Source organism: Brassica oleracea, chromosome C6, assembly GCF_000695525.1.
Source record: "Brassica oleracea var. oleracea cultivar TO1000 chromosome C6, BOL, whole genome shotgun sequence".
In the NCBI taxonomy this organism is placed as follows: domain Eukaryota; kingdom Viridiplantae; phylum Streptophyta; class Magnoliopsida; order Brassicales; family Brassicaceae; genus Brassica; species Brassica oleracea.
Window position 1 is genome coordinate 16,505,402 of NC_027753.1, and position 19,353 is coordinate 16,524,754.

The following is a 19,353-nucleotide window of genomic DNA, read 5'->3' on the forward strand; positions in this document are numbered from 1 at the left end:
TACTCAATATTTTTCATGGTCAATCACCTAATGAGTGTGAAATGGGGCCGTTTCTAGGAGAATGAATGCAAGGCTATATTCTGTAAGCTCACTCATGAAAACAAGGAATAGGTCAGGGCCACAATGAACACAATAGAAAACTAAGTTCTACGAGAAAATGAAGCTGCGTTATGCCTGTTGTCTCGGTCTACATAAAACACCGGTTGGTTCAAGACATCATGTTCACCTTCTGGTAAAGTAAACCCGACAGATATTAACTATGAGTGGTTCAAGGCTTAAAAATGCCACCAACTCAAACACAGTGAATTTTTCGCAAACACTCTCGATAAGTCTGTCAAATCTAGTCATGATTAGAATAAGTATAGTTTTTTAGAGTCTATTGAGTCTGCATTTAGTCTGCATATGTTTAGAGTCATTTCTATTCATGTGGAGGATTGTTGGACCTAAATTATCAAGCCCAATTGGCTAAAATAATAAAAGGTAAGAGTGAAGAGAAATGAGAAACATCCACATCGCCTATGAGGAACATAACAGAGAAGAATAAAAAAGTCTAAAGCACATAGTGTGTAAACGGCTTCAGAAGAGAGGATGGCTCCCCACGTGCGCGCCACCGCCGCCGTCCGGCCGGCTCGGCTCGGCGTGGGCGTGAGCTTGGGCTTGGGCTTGGGTCTTGGGTCTTGGTGGAGGGCCTCCGGCCCAATAAGAATATTCTTTTTGGACTAAGTTAAGCTCAACGTTTTGCCATTTAATTTGGAAAAAAACGACATTCATTTTAATTTAAAACGACAAGTAGTTTGTTTAGAAAATAAAAACGTCATGCATTTTATCCTCTCGAAAGTTTTAAACAAGATAGAGAGAGTCTTGAGGAAGAAGTTTCGGAACTCAAGTTTCCTCGATCTCCGCGAGATTCTCGCCCATGTGCAGCAGCTGTTGCGGGAAGTGGGTCTTCTCCGTCTCCTTAAATATCGTCTCTCCTCTTCCTTCATTGTTTAACTTTTTTTCCCATCAAAACCAACAGCAAAATCCCTTACCGTAAGTCGTAAATACGAGAGTGTTTCGTAGAGTTTATAGTTCGATAGGGCGATCACGAGTGAGCCGTGATTCGTCTGCCATGGTTGTATCCTGGGACTCTATATTCGTACAATCCCGTCTCACTAACGGAGCGAATATTTTGAGTTAAGGAAAGAGATCATATCTCGACTCCATGTCTCTTTGCGAATACGATTTCTTTTCGTTCTTGTATTCGTCTTTTACATTCGTCTATTTTCTTAACATCGCTTTTATTTTATCTTTTATGTCAGTCTGGTTTTCCGGCGTTTACAATACATAGAATTACGGAGAAAATGATTTGCTACTCACTTAAAACGCATGTCAAACTTTTTATTTCAAGAATTAACAAAAAGTTACATCCAAAAGTTTTTAAAAATAACCAAATTAATGTGTTTTTAGTTTCAAAATGTTACGTCCAAATCTATTAACCATTCAATCTATTAAAAATAAAAAATTAGTTAAGTGAAAGTTATATTTTTTAAATACAAAAAATTTGAGAAATGAAAAATTTAATTTTTTTTTCAAAATCTAAATATTTATCCGAACCCGATCCGGAATAACCGAATCCAAACTAAAAATACCCGAACCCGATCCGAAGTTCAGAAATATCCGAACGGGTTTTACATCTCTATACCGAAATACCCGAAAATCTGAAATACCCGATCCGAACCCGAACGCCCACCTTGTGATGCCTCCTAGACGGTAACATTTATTTGGCTAAAATGAAAATACTTTTGACCAAATCAAACAAGTTTAATTTTCTCTTTTTTCACTTTATATTATTTCATAAATAAGCTGTAAACATTTTTTTGGTCTTCGTAACCTGACGCGAAATACAGAAATACCCGAACGGGTTCTATACCTCTATACCGAAAAACCCGAAAATCTGAAATACCCAATCCGAACCCGAACAGGTACCCGAACGCCCACCCCTATTTTGTACTCATCCTTTTCTCTATGAGGGTAGATAGTTGTTTTATCTCCATTATCTTAATGTCTTTAGTCGAAAATAAGGTTAAACTTTTCCGTATCTTGAAATATGAAAAAAATCAATTTATTAAAAGTTTTCTATGTTACCCAGAAGCATGAATGAATCCGGCTCTGAAGGCATAATTTGTTTAGGCAGAAATTAAAAATTGGCGTCATGCTCGGAACAAGGAGTAATGGCTCCTTAAATTAGTTACTTCCAACAGTTTTCTCTTTATCTTTCGATTTCATGGGTGACATTGAGAGATAACATGTGCACTTTGGTTGACCACAGTCGTACCTTCTCAGCATGTCTATAAATATTAGGAGCAAGACGTCGTTTTTTTAGGTTTTTCGGGATTATTTTGGCCTAGACTATGTAGGAACCCAATAGTAGATATCTAGCCATGAGTAGTCATGAGTAGTCAAAGGATATATGTTATTCCTTAGGTGATTTAAGCTCTGAGCCAAATAAGATCACATGGTCCTGAGGGATTCATAATCATAATCCTGAATTCGCATTTCAATGATGAATGATTGACAACCAAGTGGTCTTGGCCTAGTGGTAAAGGGGTTCCAGTTGGAGCTTCCGTCCTGGGTTCGATTCTCTTTTTCCATTCATAGACGCCTTAAGTGACAAGAAAATCCGGATTTCTATGGGTCTCTTGGTGATTAGTCTTTGGGCCTAGAAAAAAGAAAAAAAAAATGATTGACAAGATCTGTTTTTTGGCGCGGGCCTTGGGGGCTTGTGGTCTGAGAGGCACATATCCTTCTAGGTACATAACCTAACGATATCCTGACACGAATGGCACATGGTCGAATCCGGTAAAGGAATTCTCGATGTACTTCAGTGGGTACTTTGTTTTTCCAAATCTTGTAGATGGATCCTGGCCTGAACCCGGAATCAATTAGTAGGATGCTACAATTAATGCACATACATTTTTATCTAACTGATAATGATCGTGTAGATCTGCCAATGTCCTCCAAAGATCCAAGCAGGGGATTCTCAAGAAGTACACACACACGAGGAAGACCAGAGAAGGTTAGTTTAGTGCTGAGGAAAGTTCATCGTCTTACTCGGAAGCAGGGATTTCTAGTTTGAAGGTCGGAGCATGGAACTTGTAGGAGGGAGATTTCTTGTTTGTGAAATCCACTCTGGTTGATTATTTGAATCCCCTTAGGGGATTTCATTTCCCTGTTGATGAGATCTAGTCATTATGACCATTGAAATCCGATTTCCTCAATGGGAGAAAACTTGACTTATTTATGTTATTAGAAAAGGGCTATCTTTCTTTCTTTTTTTTTGCTGGCAGCGTATCTTGGATGAATTTTTTGTTCTTCCTAGCTTCAAAAGGATGGAGGAGTATCCAAATCATTCTTCTTTTCCTACTTCTTTTCTGAGCGGTCGTATGAAGCCCATGCAACTTTTTGGTAGTCCATTTTCCTCTCCTAGTCCTACATGGGATGATGCTCCTGAAGTTGATAAGGAGGCTTGATCAGGAAGCTGTTCCAGTGGCTCCCTTGAGACGCTATCACCCCCAAGGTTTTGAGGGAGCCGGTCCCTGTTTAGAGATTGTAGAAGAATAGGTTTCTGAAATTCAGGGCAAATCCTCCTTACCTTTTGAGGTGGAACTCTGGAGTCTATCTATGTTTGAGCGGGTTTTTGATGGAAGAGCAGATGAAATTGTTCTATGAGACTTTCTTTGAGGCAGGTTTCAGAGGGGGAAGTACCAACTTTGGTAGCAGAAGTTTTGTTATATATTGATATTTCTCCTTCACAAATCGATCCTCTGGCTTGTTGAACTTTAATTGCGATCCAGGTGCTAAGATAGCTTCATGGCATATACTTTGGCGTGCATGAAATCATGTGTGCACATTATTTTACTCCTCTAACTAATTGGAATGGATTCTATCAAATTCGTTTCCAGGATGGCCAACTGATCGATGAAGAACCGTTGAAGGGTACCAAATACAGAATGCCCTTTGGGAATCGATGGAATAGGAGGTATATGTTCATGAAGGTCAATAGAGATTCCAGCTAGCTTCCCCTTGTTTTGGTGTCGTGTAGGCGAGATTTTTGATGCCAAGTTATTTATTGTTTATGTAACTCATGATTTATGTGTATCCTTGCATCAGCTATCTCCCAACCAGTATCATTCGATTGGGAAGCATCGGTGAAGGACGCATTGACCATTGTGAGGAGGTTGAGACATGTTTCTTTCTTGGTGAGTCGGGAGGTTTTGTTTCACTGTCGTATTTGGGGTAAGTTTTTTTTTCTGGTGGCTACCATTATCTTGCTGGAAGTCGTTCACCTCTTCTTCTTTTTTTTTTACCTTTCTTTTTACAAGGAATAGGGTGGAAGTTCCTGTGGTGGATGTGTTCGAGGAATATCAGAAGATGATGGTCTTGAGGAGACGTTCTCATCCATGTTATACCATTGTGGATGCTCCTGTCTTTCCAATTTCTGATCCGAAGGAATAAAATCATTGGGAGGTTATGAGATCCTGCCGCTGTGAGTTATGAGGTGTTGGTAAAGGTTCTGAGCGGGGTAAGTTGCAGAGCGAAAGCCTCTTTCTTCAGCTGAAGGTTCAATCTTTGATTAGGCACCAAATGTTAACGTTCCAGAGGGTGAGGGTGATGGCTCTCTGGGAACTTATACATGTGTGGCTGGACAAACGAGTTGAGCATTGGAAGCCCAAGGAAGAATTTCACCAGTACCAACTGATTATGGGGGTTGATGATGACTGAGGAGGGCTTTCTCCTATGTGGATTCCTGACAGAAGATCGGTGCCCATTGAAGACCTGTCTCGCTGATCACCTTATCTTGTTATTCTGTTTTAATTTCTGGTGTTTGGATTATTTTGTCCTCTGATGACCCTTTTTTTATTTCTGAGAACCGTCCATGCTTACACTTTATGTATAGAATTTTACTTTCGTTTACTCCTGGCTTATTTGGCAGTTGTTCGCAATCCTATTTCTATGTGTATTTTATCTCTTCCTGCTTCCAGTGGGCTTTCTTATTTGACTTGATTCTGTTCTTTCTTTGTAATATTTCCAAAGAAGGAAATGACCTTTTTTATGATAAAAAACCAGTGGAGATTAGACATTCTTTCCTTTGCAAAAAATATCGGATCTTCAATGAGTAGCCCGATCTTTCGAAGCTAGTCGACTTTATCAGGTAGTTTGTGATCTGGCTAGGTTCACAAAGAAAAGAATTCAAGCCATATTTTGGTCACACGATCTGGAGCCATCGGGAATGTAAAATCTGGATGATCATGTCAAATATTCTTCGAAACCCAGAGGCTTTGAAGACTTTGTGCCCTGATCCATGGGGATTTAGGTATTCTATTCTTAGGAGCTCGGAGGATCTGTGGGTTTTACTTTAAAAAAACCGAAGGTTCAGTGGCGGATCTAGGATTAGTTTTCACCCGGAGCAAAACTTTAAAACACTAGTAATATAGTTACAAATTCAAATTTTCATCAGAGGCATTACTGAAAATTATATACAAAATTAGCGGAAAAATAATAATAATGGGGCAGGGACTCCTCACCTAGCTCCGCCAGTGCGAAGGTTAGCAGGAGTGAAGACTTCGATCACTAATAATCTGTAGATATTATTCATGGGTCCTTGTAAGCCGAAAGGAAATGTAGATTAGATCCCTGAGGATTTGAAGTTTCTATCCTTGAGAACCTCTAAATTCTAAGGAGTTGATGCTCAGTTCTTGGAGGTAAGTCGTATTCGCTATTTTAAACCTGGGGTTATACAAGCTTTGTAGAATACTAACCTGAAGGTCGTTCGTTGTCTTAAAGCCCGAGGTTGTTTGACGTTTTATCAAATTTGAACCATGGGGTTCTCTTATTTTTTTTAATCTTTAACCCGAAGATAGTTTTAGTAATGTAAAAAAGCACAATTTTACTCGGCTGATTGGTGAGACGTATTTTGGCGGAATGATCACAAATTAGTCATGATTTGCAATCGTGACAAACATTTTTAAAATATTTATCACTAATTTCTTCAGCCACAAAAAAAATTGTGGCAAATTGAGGCTAATTTGTCATGTTTGGGTATTTAATGTCTAGGCTATGCCATTTTCTATGACCCAGCTAGTAGACAATTCTAAGTTAGAACTTGCTCTATGATGAAATGGTTCTATGACCACATCATCTTCGGGCATGTATGTTTGGAGTTGAGACGTAAAATCAAGTGTTTGTGATTGGATGGAAAAACGGCCATAACCTACCCAAAATATATTCAATCTATACGTAGAGTATATAGCGCTTCAAAAACATACCTCATTTATTATAAGATTTAAATTTCATACCCAATCTGTTTTTTTTTTTTTTGACACACAACTTCTATTAATTCAAACGTACTTAAACAGAGTTTTTTGCTGCCATAATGGTCAGCTCCGATGATAAAAACATTCTTTGCCAATCCATCCGCAACACTGTTTCTCTCACGCGAGATTCAGGTAAACGAAATGGATTCAAAGGAGGATGCAATAGAGTAAATGTCAGCTAAAATCCCATACAAACCAACCAGTGGGGAGCGCAAATTTATGGCTTTGATCAAGATAGCAGAATCCGATTCACATCTGAGCTTTGACAGGCCAATTTCTCTGCATTTCAGGAGAGCTTCCCTCATATCCAATCCTTCTGCTGCAAGTGGAGACTCTACGTGATGTATTGTGGTCGCGAATGGAAAGTCTCTCTCTTGGCGTCTAGTTGTCCAACCTAGCCCTGCAATTTTTAAGGTTTCACTCCAAGCCGCGTCGGTTCTCACCAAGGCGCATTCCGGTTGCAAGGGAGGTCTAGTTGGTATCGCTTGCTTTGCATTTTTCACCTGATTTTGGCACGAGATCCATTCTTTGGCGCATGCAGATGCTATGGAAATAGTTTCTTCCACAGTGATGATTTTCCCTTCAAATACGAGCTTATTCCGAGCTAACCATAGCTGCCATGTGATCCAAGGAGCCAAAGCTCCTGTAGAAACTCCAGTTGGTGGCAAACTCTTTCTTGAGCAGAAGCTACTCCAGTTGCTCCTTAAATCTATGGATCCACTGTACTCAATGCTTGGGGAGACAGGGGCTGATTCCCAAACCTGTCTAGCATAGGAGCAGTGAAAGAGCAGATGATCAATAGATTCAGGCATATTACATCATTTGCATTGTCCATCAGTGTTGATTCCCCTGGCTTTGAGAGCTTCGCTAACGGGTAATGCTCCATGAAGAGCTTTCCAGATGAACAACTTGATCATCGGTGTTGTTTGAAGCTTCCAAACACTCTTCTTCCAATCGAAAGATCCATCCTCTATACTCCCTGCATCCTCTACACTTCGAGAGAAAAGGACTGCTTTGTATCCGGTTTTTGTCGAGTAATCTCCTGTATCCGTGCTCAGCCAAGAGAGTTTATCCGGAGCCCCGGTTAAACTTGGCTTAATGGCTAGGATTCTCTGTTCCTCGAAAGGAAGCACTCGCTGGATCATATCAGTATCCCACTCATTTCGGTCCGGGAGCATGAGATCCGACACTGTGAGCTGGGAGAATTCTCTCGGTGGTGGCCCCATAGGTCTCAGCGGTGTGGAGCAACTGAGCCATGGTTTTTCCCAGATGTTGATGCTGGAGCCATTGCCTACTTCCCAGCCTGCAGAGTTGATGATGATATCGCGACCAATTAGAATCCCCCTCCATCCATGGGAGATTGCCGTTTTCTCTGAGCACTCTAAGAAGCTTTCGGAGTTGCAATACTTCCCAAACAGGACTCAGCCAAGTAGGGAGTCGGGACGATTGATGAGCCTCCAACTTAATTTTGCAAGGAACGCTTCATTAAAGCTCTGAATGTCTCTGAAGTTTAAACCTCCACTTTCCTTGGGTTGCACCAGCTTAGACCAAGCAATCCATGCCATCTTCTTGTCTCCCATGTTCGTGTCCCACCAGAAGCGTGTTAACGCTGATTGAATTCTCTTACACAGAGATATCAGAAGTTGGAAACAAAACATAGCGTGTGACGGAATGGGGGATAACACACTTGTGAGCATAGTCATCTTCCCGGCTGTCGATAAGAAACGGTTTGACCACCCGCAGGCCTTTTGCTTTATGCGGTCCACTAATGATGAGAATAAGTCTCTCTTTTTCCTTCCGAACAGCTCTGGAAGCCCGAGATATTTTCCGATACCTCCCTCTTTCTGGATCGAGAGAGCGTCTTTGACAGCCGTTTTTAGAGCTCCCGGGGCGTGTCTAGAGAAATTGATCGAGGATTTTTCAGTGTTAATTGACTGTCCGGAAGCCTCTTCATAGCGCTTCAATAACCGGCATAGAGCCTCTCCACTTTCCTTGCTTGCTCGAAGGAAGAACATTGTGTCATCGGCGAAGAGGAGATGGTGGAGACGAGGACACCCTCGTGCTACACGGACTCCTTTAAGGGTTCCGTCCTCTTGCGCTTTGTTACATAGACCCGAGAGAACCTCACTACACAAAATAAAGATGTATGGTGAGAGAGGGTCTCCTTGACGGATACCTCTACTCGGTGTGACTCTTCCTCTAGGCGAGCCGTTAATGAGGAAGGAGTAAGTAACTGTAGAGACACACTGCATGATCCAGTTGATCCACTTCGGATGAAAGCCGAAGCGCTGAAGTACCAATTTGATGAAGTCCCATTCGAGCCTATCATAGGCTTTACTCATATCGGTTTTAACCGCCATAGCCACTCTCTTCTCTGCCTTAGATGTCTTTAGGTAGTGAAGGACTTCATCGGTGATGAGGACATTGTCCGATATTGCTCGGCCCGGGACAAAGGCGGACTGATTCTATGAGATGATACCTGATAACAGTGGCTGCAGCCTCTTGGTCAAGATCTTGGAGATGATCTTGTAGTAGACATTGCATAAGGCGATGGGCCTGTACTCAGCAACCGTCTTCGGGCTTTGTATCTTCGGAATAAGTCGGATATGGGTTTCGTTGATCTTGTCTGGCAGTTTGTCCGTCACGAAAAACTCCTGGATTTCCTTCACTATTTCCGCTCCTATGTTTTCCCAATTCGTATGAAAAAGCTGGCCGAGAAGCCATCCGGTCCCGGGGCTTTGTCTGCATGAACAGAGAAGACTGCCTCCATAATTTCCAGTGCAGACGGTATGCGGATTAACTCTTCGTTTGTCTCTGCCGTGATCATAGGGGATAGGGCGTAGTTCACAGTTTCCTCTCTGTCTCCTCCCATTGATGTGAACAGCCGCTGGAAGTAGTCTACAATAACTCTCCCAATTTGATCTTCCTGATAAACCGGTTCTCCTTCTGAGTTCTCAATAACCGAAAAGGCATTGACTCGTTTCCGGTTCTTGGACACAGCGTGAAAGTAGCCGGTGTTTCTATCTCCTAGGCTTAGCCATAGCTGCCTGCTCCTTTGTTGCCAATAGCTCTCCTCAGCTGCATATGCCTCATCAAGTTCCTTAGTCACTTTTGTTATCAGCTCTGTATCATTTACAGGATCCGTTAGTGCTTGATCCAGTTGATACTTCTTCTCTTTGATACGGGCTCTACTGTTCAGGGCATGTTGCCTGCTCCATCCAATTAGGACTGATCTCATTGCTGAGATTCTGTCATTGACAGTTCTAAAAGACCCACTCTTCCATGTCTTGGCTACCAAGTCTTTTACTTCCGGGTTGTTCTTTAGCCGTCGGTCATAACGGAACAATCCTCGTCGCTTCCTCTTCTCTGGCTCAAAGCAGGATAGTAATGGTTTGTGATTTGATCCTTCAAAGGCCAGATATAGTGATCTTGCCGTCGGAAATAGCTCAGCCCAATCACTGTTCGCTACTGCGCGATCTAGTCTACAGCGGACCAAATCATCACCACGTTTCCCTCTCCATGACAGGAAATCTCCCGAGTATTGTAAATCAAATAGGTCACCTTCGGAGAAGAAAGTTCTCAGGTCTGTAAAGGAAGCTTCAGAGCGAGTCACCCCTCCATCTTTTTCTGCATTGTTGAGTAGGTCATTAAAGTCACCGGTTAGAAACCAGGGTGCTTCTCGAGCCGCATTTACGTCGATCAATTGATCCCACAATTCTTTTCTTCGGTTTCTGTCAGTATCACCGTAAACAAAGGAGGCGAAATTTTTTTTTCCTTCAAAGATAATACAGGTATCAATACAGTTTGCAGAAGTAGAGATAATTTGAAGGTTGATTTCCTGCTTCCAAAGTAGCGCCAATCCCCCAGCCCCGTGGCCCACCGGCGTTACCAACACTCTGTTTTCATACTTCAGCTTGTCCGTCTTCTTTGCGACAAAGCTGTCGGGGTTTTTAGTTTCCATAAGGAATAGAATGTCTGGAGAGATGTCCCTCTTCATCTCTTTTAGACGTCGAACTGTCCGGAGATTCCCCAACCCCTGACAGTTCCAGCTCGCCACTTTTAAGGAATGGGAGTAGATGGATTTTGAAAATCCATCCTACGCCGTCTTGATGACGCCGGTATCAGGCTGCATATGGGCTGATCCTCCGAGTTGGATTGAGACTCTGTTCTTCCTACCACCCCTCGGGAACCCCGTGATGAGGAAGGTTTTGACTTTGATTTTTGCGGGCTTCCTTGAGCACTGTCCTGGTTAAGTTTTCTTCTGGTGGCAGTTGGCTTATCTTGGTGAGTTTTCCTCTTTTTTGAAGTGGATCCTCTGATCAGCTTTGGACTTCCTTGCACTGTACGTTTGCCCGGTGGTCTTCCAGGCTTCCTCTTGCTCGCTTCTTTGATTACCTTTGGAGCTGTCATACCCAATCTGTTTATTTTGCGCAATAATATGTTATTGTCGTTATTAATTATCCTCTGTTACTTTGATTTATCATTTTCTTTATTTTTAATCGATCATATTCAAATGACGTTGTTTTGGTGTTTAGTTAAAAAAAAATATTTTGCATTTATAGAGAATTGAACCTAAGACTTATCAAAATCACAATGCATCTCAACAACATAACTTCTATCTGATTTAACAATTTTATTACAAAATAATAGAATTTAAAGTGAAATTCTTAGGATGACCCTAACAAAAAATTTCCAATAAATATAACTCAAAAGGGTAAAAATAACCAAAATCTATACTACTAAAACTGAAGTACATTTGGAGAATAACCCTTAATTCATCTTAAATATTACAAGTTTTGCCATTGGATTTCAACCGTCTTTGCTTTCTTCATTAAATGTTTTTGTAATTTAAGTATAAGTGACTACTTAGCTTAAAAACATGTTCGTTTTGCTCCAATGTAGTAGTTTATTTTTTTTCTGATCAAAGCAGTAATTGATTTTTTTTTTCAAATATAATCGGCAAATATAGAAGATTACCATACCAATACATAAATCAATTTATTGGTAATCACTTGAAAAAATGATCATTATCTTAACAAATATTACTAAAAGTAGACGATCACTTAATAAGATAGATATTATTAATGTAATTAATTTGGTAGGCTTTATTTTAAAACAGAATATTACATTTACCTATTCGCAAAGCTTCCATCCCAGATAAAGCAAACTTTTTTTCTATCTATTTTCAAAAGAGTGGGCATCTTTCTTACCTATGGCTAACTCAAAAAAATCTGAGAGGGGAGGTTACTCTGCTCTGGATTAGGCAAAAAACCTACATCTTTTTTATATGCTATAAAATCTGTAAAATGAAAAAAATAATCGATCATATCAAAAAAATTAGAAAATCATAATAAAACATCTATAAATATTTTAATTTAATTTTGGGTGTTTTAAAAACTATTGAAATAGTTACATATCACATTATGAATAACAACAAACTTTGATAATTTATAAGAAATAAAAATATAAATTATTTTAATTAATAAAATATAATTATTCTATATATACATCACATTTTCTGATATTTTATTTTAAAATATCTTCAGTCTATAGTTTACAACTATAACAAACTTAACAACATCAAAAGTCTCTGCAAAAAACGAACTCTACAATTACAATTTTACAGCTACAACTTGGGATTTTATATAGGGTTACCCAGCGTAGCCCAGACCTATTAAAACTTATGCTCAACCCTAAATGAACCCTAGCAACTTTTTTTTTGATGAAATTTCAAATTTATTGATCTATCAAAAATAATGTTATGTACATATCAGTCACCTACTATGTAGGAGATCTCTATTGTGTAGTACGAAAAAAACAGATTCTAAGCCGTAAGCTGAAACCATCGCTGGAGTAACTTACCCAGCTTGTGATCTGATCGATACTTTAGAGAACATATCCTATTCCTCATGGCCTTATCAATGAGACTGTGCATTTGTTTTGTTGATGTCCTGCCTCTTTTGATGTCTCCTTCCATTCCGCTCCCTCCATATGTGGTATACTACCGTCTGAAACAATAGCCTCACTAGACAAGAATCAACCCTAGCCCTTTTAGAACCTATAAAAATTTAAAATAGGGTTGACCCCTTTTCAACCCTTCAACCCTATTTAAACCCTTTCTCTTTTTTTAAAAAATGTGAATACATGTTAAATAATCTTTTACAAAATATATTAATTCATATATTAACATAAATAGAAAAAGGATTTTTGATTAAAATATTTCTTGTTTTATAATCTGAAAGTTTGTGTTTACGGCAGAAAAAAACTATTTTGTTATTTTGTGTGAAAACTCAGTTTTACGGTTTTGGTGGAAAACTCGATTTTTTTGGAAAAACTTTTTTTTGCGGTTTTGGCAAAAAAACACACTCAATTTTATGTATTTAGTGAAACAACTTATTTTGCGGTTTTGGTGGGAAAACTCGTTTTGCGATTTTGATGAAACAACTCTTTTGATGAAAAAAATTGTTCGCGGCTTTAGAATAATTATTTTAAGGAATCGAACCCACTCTCGCGGTTGTCGATTATCATGTGTTAAAATTTCTAGTTAGCTACTCTAGCATACAAGCAAAAAGACCAATTCTGTAAAGGATCCAATCAAATCACACTAGCAGTTCTATGTTTTATAAATTCATCAAATCCAATAATCCTAAATCTAACAAGGCAACTACTCTGACATAATAAAACAAACACACAAAGATAAACTGAATGTATTGCATTAAATAGATAGAGTAAAAAAGCCCGACAAAAAAAGATAAGAGTAAAAAATATTGGAGTTCTAGTCAAATCTCTGGAGTTTTCTTATATTCTCTCCAAAACTCTAGGAACAATACAACTTCTATATGAAAGTAATGGTCTCTCTAAAAGTGTCTTAGCGTAAACAATGGCTTAAAAACTATATGTACTATGTATAAAGTCGGCAAGAGGCAATTTGATATCACTCAAATTATCCTAAGGAGTGATTTTACTCTCTCAAATAAGAGGTTCAATTGTAGTGCATGGAGCGTGAACACACAATAAACTCAATCAATCGCGATTAAGATAGGTAAACAAGTATGAAAGCAGTAAATAAAGTAAACAGAGTGAACAAGGTGGTTGTTCAGTTGATTGATTAGTTGTTTGATGGAAAGAAGGTTACTAGACTTAGGGTTTCAGGTAATCATGATTATAATGATATAGATGATAAGGTTATGAATCCTAGAACAAGAATTCTAATTGCAAAGTATTCCAGGTTCCGCGTGCGAATAAATCCTATTGACCAAGTCCATATCTCAGCCGTCGCTTGTTGATATAGTTTGAACGTCGATTGACTCTATGTGACTAGCGTCACTCAATGTTTACCTAGGCAAGTGTTATCGAGCTGTTCAATAGGTTCACTAGTTTGACTAAATAAGTTGTCGCTTATTTCTAACAATCCTAGCTCAAGGGGATCAATTCAAGTAAAAGACCATACTTTCGCTTGCGCCTAATTATCCTAAGTTCATGGTTCTAGTTAGCTAGTCTAGAACACAAGCATTAATAGCAATTCCTTGAAGAAAATCTTTATCACCTTAGCGTATCTATATTTTGGGCTAATCCCTCGTAACCTTATTTCTAACTCTAAACCTAGCAGGTGGATTTATTCAGATATGAAATTTGTTACATAAATCACAGATGAATAAATGAATAGAATAAATATAAATAAAACCAAAACCAATGCTTTTGTTACTATTATAACTGCACCGCAATTGTTCTGCATGTTTCCATTTAAACGGTATAACCTGACCAATTTTTTTATCGTGTGTTGAAACCTTGATTTTGGTTTGCTACTTGTAACGGAAAAAAATAATATTTTTCTTCACCAAAAAATTATCCTCTTTCTCAAATATCTTTTTTCTTGACGTATAGAATTGTAGGTTTTTACATTTATAGTGGATTTGAAGACATTAATCAGATAAAAAAATAGAGACACGTCTATTTAGATAATTTCGAGACTTTACATTCATTTGAGAAAAATCGGTGATCATCTTCATATATGCAATGATTGCAGTTTCTAATCAAAAGCTAATCAACGCATTCATCTCGAAGCTACACCCTGTGGAGATCTACGGACTCAATCTGGATATCAATCATCTTGTTTTTCATTTCTTCATTTCTTCGTTATTCCTCGTAGTCTGAACTCTAGAGCTGATTCCATTGCAAAATCAGTGGTTTGTAATCCTCACTTTGCAATGCCGTTTAAAGGCCTTAATTAAGTATTTGGTTGTTCAAACAAAAATATATATTTGCGGTTTTCTAAACTGGCATTTTAACCATCTCCAATGATACATGAAAATGACCAAAAAATCAAAACAAATAAAATTTCTTTGATTGGTATATCATTTAAAAATAAAGTAATAATAAAAAAATAAAAACTGTACTGGATCAACTATAAACACTATTCAAAAACTCATTTACACTACACCAATCCCTAAAATTTTGGACATTTTTATGTTATATATAAAGATTAAAAAATTTGTTAATACTTTAACCAAAAATTTTAGTACTTCCATTTACAACTTAATATTGACACAAGTTGTTCCGCTAAATCCGTAAAATTGAGTTTTTTTCTTTCCAAAACCGCAAATATGAGTTTTTCGCAAAATCGTGGTTTCCTTCAAAACCGCAAAAGTGAGTTTTCCAGCAAAATCGCAAAAATAAGTTTTTCTACCGTAATCACGAATTTTCAGATTATAAACAAGAAATATTTTAATCAAAAACCATTTTTCTTTGATTTATGTTAATATATGAATTGCAAGAGATTATATAACACGTATTCACATTAAGAAAAAAAAAGATAAAGGTTTTAAAGAAGGTTGAAAAGAGTTGAACCCTATTTTACATTTTTTATGGGTTCTAAAAGGGTTAGGGTTCATTTAAGGTTGAGCTTAATTTTAAATAGAGCTTAGCTTGGCTGGATAACCCTATATAACATCCCTAGACACAACCATTGGAGATGTCCATAGAGCAATTCTGCCATCCTGAGTTCTCGACTTTTGTGTAATATTGAAATCATAGTAGACATAATCTTAAGCAAAAGTTTTTAACAAATAAAGAAAGTAAACAAAAGTTACATTGTCCAAGATTAGGTTACTTCTAAAGGCCGAAGGCTACAAAAAGCAAAGCAAGTCTTAGTTTTTTTTTCTTTCTTTTTGGTCTCCAAGAAACCAAAACCAAAGTAACATTAATAAGATAATAAAAAAACTAACACATATTAGCGATGTCCTACACTAGCTAAGTGGTAATAGTACAACTCAAGTGTTAGGGGAATACGACGTCGCCGACATCTCACTAGCGGTCGTCTCAAAACCAGTCTCGACCATTGATCTTACATTCGGAAGCTCGTGAGTCAATCCTCCGGCCAAGTTATGGAAGTAGTTATCCTCATTGTTGCTAGGAAACAGAGCATTCTCTGTTTCACTGTTTCTGAGAAACATAGCATCCCCTGTTCCGTTGTTTCTAGCTAGGTTGTACGGAACTCCGAGCATCTGAGAAGCAAAATAAGCAGCAGCGGACTCTGTGAAGCTTGCGGGTTCGTCTACTGGAGAAGAGATAAGGTTTTGTCTTGTTGGTATGTTGCTGAAAGCGTCTGTTGAAGCAAAAAGAGTTGTGGTTTGTGACACTAAGTTGTATTGGCTGGTTTCAGGAATTGCCGGATAAAGCCATGATTGTGGGACTGCTCTTTGTGATGATACTGAGTTCGTCTTCTTAAATATTCTGCAAATAGCCCAAGCATCCTACCCAAAAAAAATAACACAAACACAAACCATGATTTGAAGTTTGAACACCCATAACGAAAGGTTATTTCTCCCGCGTGTAAAGCAAGTTAGGGTAAGTGTGGTTACTTACGCTTGAAGGAATCTCTTTATTGTTGATGTTATGGTGTTGCTTCTTGTTATTGTAACTGGGATACGACGATGAGCGATGAGAGTCAGAGAGAGAAGGGAGGCGAAATTCATGCATCATCCAATCGGTTTTGATTCCTTTAGCAGCTCGACCACGGTAGAACACAAGCGACTTCTTCAAACCGATGCATTGAGTGGAGTCCAATGAGTATATAGGCCGGTCAGTTCCGGTTGCTTTCCAGAATCCACCTCCAGTTACTCGGTTAGGCCTAGTGCTGTTTCGATATTTCCTGTCTCTTGGACAGTAAAAGTACCACTCTTTCTCCCCCATCGCTGCAAGCTCTTTTTAAACATTGATTCAAGAAAATGTATTCAAGGCTTTAGTCTCCATAAGTTTGGAGAAAAATTAGAAATCAGAGTTCACTGTGGCTTACTTGGGAGGTCCCACGGATCGTATTTGTAGATATCGACTTTCTTGATGAGTTCAAAGGGAAGAGATCTGTGTAGAACCTTCCGTTTCAGATAGAAACTTACGAGTTCTTCATCTGTGGGATGAAACCTAAACCCTGGCAAAACGACATCATCGAATCTTTCTACGTTGTTGCTTTCTTCATTATCCATAATTTAGTACTATTGTGATTATTAAATAAATCTACCAAAAGAGAATGAAGAGAGTAGTAGAGATTTATAGAAATTGTGTGTGAGAGAGCCTTAGAGCATGAAGAGAAGAAGAAAGAAGTTGCTTAGATAACAAGAAATGTGTTCATGGGGAAATGATAATTGGACCAGAAAGTTATGCATAGGAGAAGTGGAGAGTTTTGCAAGAAAGATATGTATGTGTTTCTTGATATTTGTTTTTTTCTTCATTTTATATATTCTGCTTAAAATTTCGGGCGTGATACAAATTTTAAAGTTATGACTGTGTGCTTCTTGAAAATGAGAGCATGAGTCAAAATGAAAAGTGTACATCTTATATATTAAAACAAAAAACAGAAGTAACAACTTTGATTCATGTGTGATTTTTTTAAAAATGAACCTAATATACCTATTCCTATAAAGTCATGTTACATTTAATATCTAATCTTATCATTTAAATTTTGGGTCTACCAGAAATTTTTTTGGGCTATCAATAATTAGATTTAAACAATAGATGATCCATTGGATTTATAGATAGTATAAATTAAATAGATATAATTTAATGTTGTAATACTATACCTCTATATGCTAAATATTTAAATATTTATCGATGTTAACTTTTAAAATTATAAAGATTTTATTTAAATAAAAAAATCATATTATCTAACAATGGTTAATCTTTACTACCTTAAACCAATGAAAGCAAATTTTAAACTATATAGTTTATTTTAAAAATTAAACAAAAACTAAAATGATATTTTTCTGTCAAAAAAAAAAACTGTCAAAAAAAAAACAAAAACTAAATGTTTAATTATTTACTCGATAATATAAATCTATGAAGCGAAAAGTTTAATTTTTTAAAAGCTTTCTAAATTTGTGAAATATTACAATATCTTTGAATATGACAATAAAACAATATTTTACTAATCTTTATATATATATATATATATAATAACAATTTTAATAATGAAATAATAATCCAAAATATATATATATAGAAGAAGCAGTGCCGTCTTAAAAAATTTAATGACCTAAGGTGAAATATAAAATAAAGACCTTTTTATAAGTTTTTTTCTCAACTTTTATTTATTCCATTTCCATGAACTAAATAAAAAATTGTGGTATTCATAGAAAAAAAATTAAAAACGTGTTTTTGTGTATAAATTAGATTTTGTTAATAGAAAAATTGAAAATGGTGTAAGTTAATTTTTTGTTCTTATTGTATTTAAATTATATTTAGTTAATCATACACCTTTTTTATTATAATTTCACCAACTAATTGATATTTTAATTAGTAAAATAACATAAAAACTTTTTTGGACCTATGGACCCATGGCAATTGCCCATGTTGCCATGGGTTAGAGCCGGCTCTGAGAAGAAGATACAAATACATGTGAAAGTTTGAAACAATCTATTCAATGAAAAAAATATACAGTAAACTTATTATGTTTTAAAAATTGATAGACACATATATATTATAATATATACCAATTTAGAATTGAAAACAAAATATTAATATAAAAATAAATGAAAACAAAAATCCGTGTGGTTGCGTGAGTCTAGATCTAGTTAATATTAAATTATAAAAGGTTATGGAAAAACATTTTCTTTACGACAATTTTTATGTACGCATATTCTACCGACTTTTTGTAACTACTCATTGGCCTCGTTATCGTTTCTTGCTGAGGTGTATTGCTGCTCTGTGTTCGGAATTTCATATAGTCATTTGCCAAACAATCAACAAATCCAATATCGTTGCTCGAAAGTTTGGTATATTCTGCGATGGAAGGTTCTAGTTTTATCTTGCGTTAGGAAGATTTGCTTCATGACAGGATTCGCAATGAAGCATCAATGGTTGACTCATTGATCTTTTCTTTAGGATTGAATCAGGGCTGAGGCATTGCTGTTTTGGTGTTGTGCTTTGTGTCATGTTTTGTAGCCATCTTAATGGCTTAATTCCGACGTTAAGAAAACTAATGACTTAATGATGATGGTACAAGTGTAAATCAATATGACATAAATTTTGACACAAATAATTTTTGCAGTGACTATTTTATTAAAAATAGAAATCCTACAAGAAAACAGGATAGTTCCTGATGGAATTCTTGACGAAAGTCCGTCGGAAATGCAAATGAGGAAAGTCATAGGGAATTTCCGACAGATTCCCGAGAGAATATCTCCGTTGGAAATTCCTGACAAAATTTTGAGAAAACTATCCATTAGATAAGTGTTATAAATCCTGACGGGTTCCCGATGAAAGAGGACATCCTTTGGTAATTTCTGATGAATTTCAGACAGATTTTGGAGAAGTTATTGTGCCGTTTGAAAAGTTCAAAATTCCCGAAGAATATCCGATGATTTTTTTTCTGTCAGGAATCCGTGGAGAATTTTCTCAGATTTATCTATAAATACCATCTACTCTTCTTTCATTCACAAGTAACAGTAAAGTAAAAAAATCATGTCTTCTCGTAATTAATTATTTTGGATGGATAAACCTCATA

General features: G+C 37.1%; 3 protein-coding genes across 8 annotated transcripts; 1 reads left to right on the top strand and 2 right to left on the bottom strand.

Annotated features, from left to right (window-relative positions):
• Positions 1-2,754: 2,754 nt before the first annotated feature.
• LOC106296650 lies at positions 2,755-4,956 on the top strand. Of its 6 annotated transcripts, none has more exons than XR_001261267.1 (4): positions 2,755-3,836; positions 3,945-4,037; positions 4,153-4,278; positions 4,365-4,956. XR_001261267.1 is itself a non-coding variant. In XM_013732831.1 (4 exons), exons 2-4 carry the CDS (start codon positions 3,882-3,884, stop codon positions 4,495-4,497), a joined length of 399 nt encoding a protein of 132 aa, XP_013588285.1. In that variant the 5' UTR covers positions 2,758-2,870; positions 2,985-3,881; the 3' UTR covers positions 4,498-4,956. The 6 variants fall into 6 exon arrangements, 4 of the variants coding, with proteins under 4 accessions (XP_013588284.1, XP_013588287.1, XP_013588285.1 ...); XR_001261266.1 differs by having other exon boundaries at positions 3,945-4,021; XM_013732831.1 differs by having other exon boundaries at positions 2,758-2,870; positions 2,985-4,021.
• A 3,865-nt stretch (positions 4,957-8,821) lies between these two features.
• LOC106297593 lies at positions 8,822-10,353 on the bottom strand. Its single transcript, XM_013733802.1, has 2 exons — positions 9,143-10,353; positions 8,822-9,098 (listed from the first exon to the last, which is right to left on the bottom strand). Exons 1-2 carry the CDS (start codon positions 10,351-10,353, stop codon positions 8,822-8,824), a joined length of 1,488 nt encoding a protein of 495 aa, XP_013589256.1.
• Positions 10,354-15,625: 5,272 nt separating this feature from the next.
• LOC106297594 (putative NAC domain-containing protein 94) lies at positions 15,626-16,837 on the bottom strand. The gene is made up of 3 exons (XM_013733803.1): positions 16,651-16,837; positions 16,221-16,558; positions 15,626-16,108 (listed from the first exon to the last, which is right to left on the bottom strand). The coding sequence occupies exons 1-3, from the start codon at positions 16,835-16,837 to the stop codon at positions 15,626-15,628; spliced, it is 1,008 nt and encodes a 335-aa protein (XP_013589257.1).
• Positions 16,838-19,353: the final 2,516 nt, after the last annotated feature.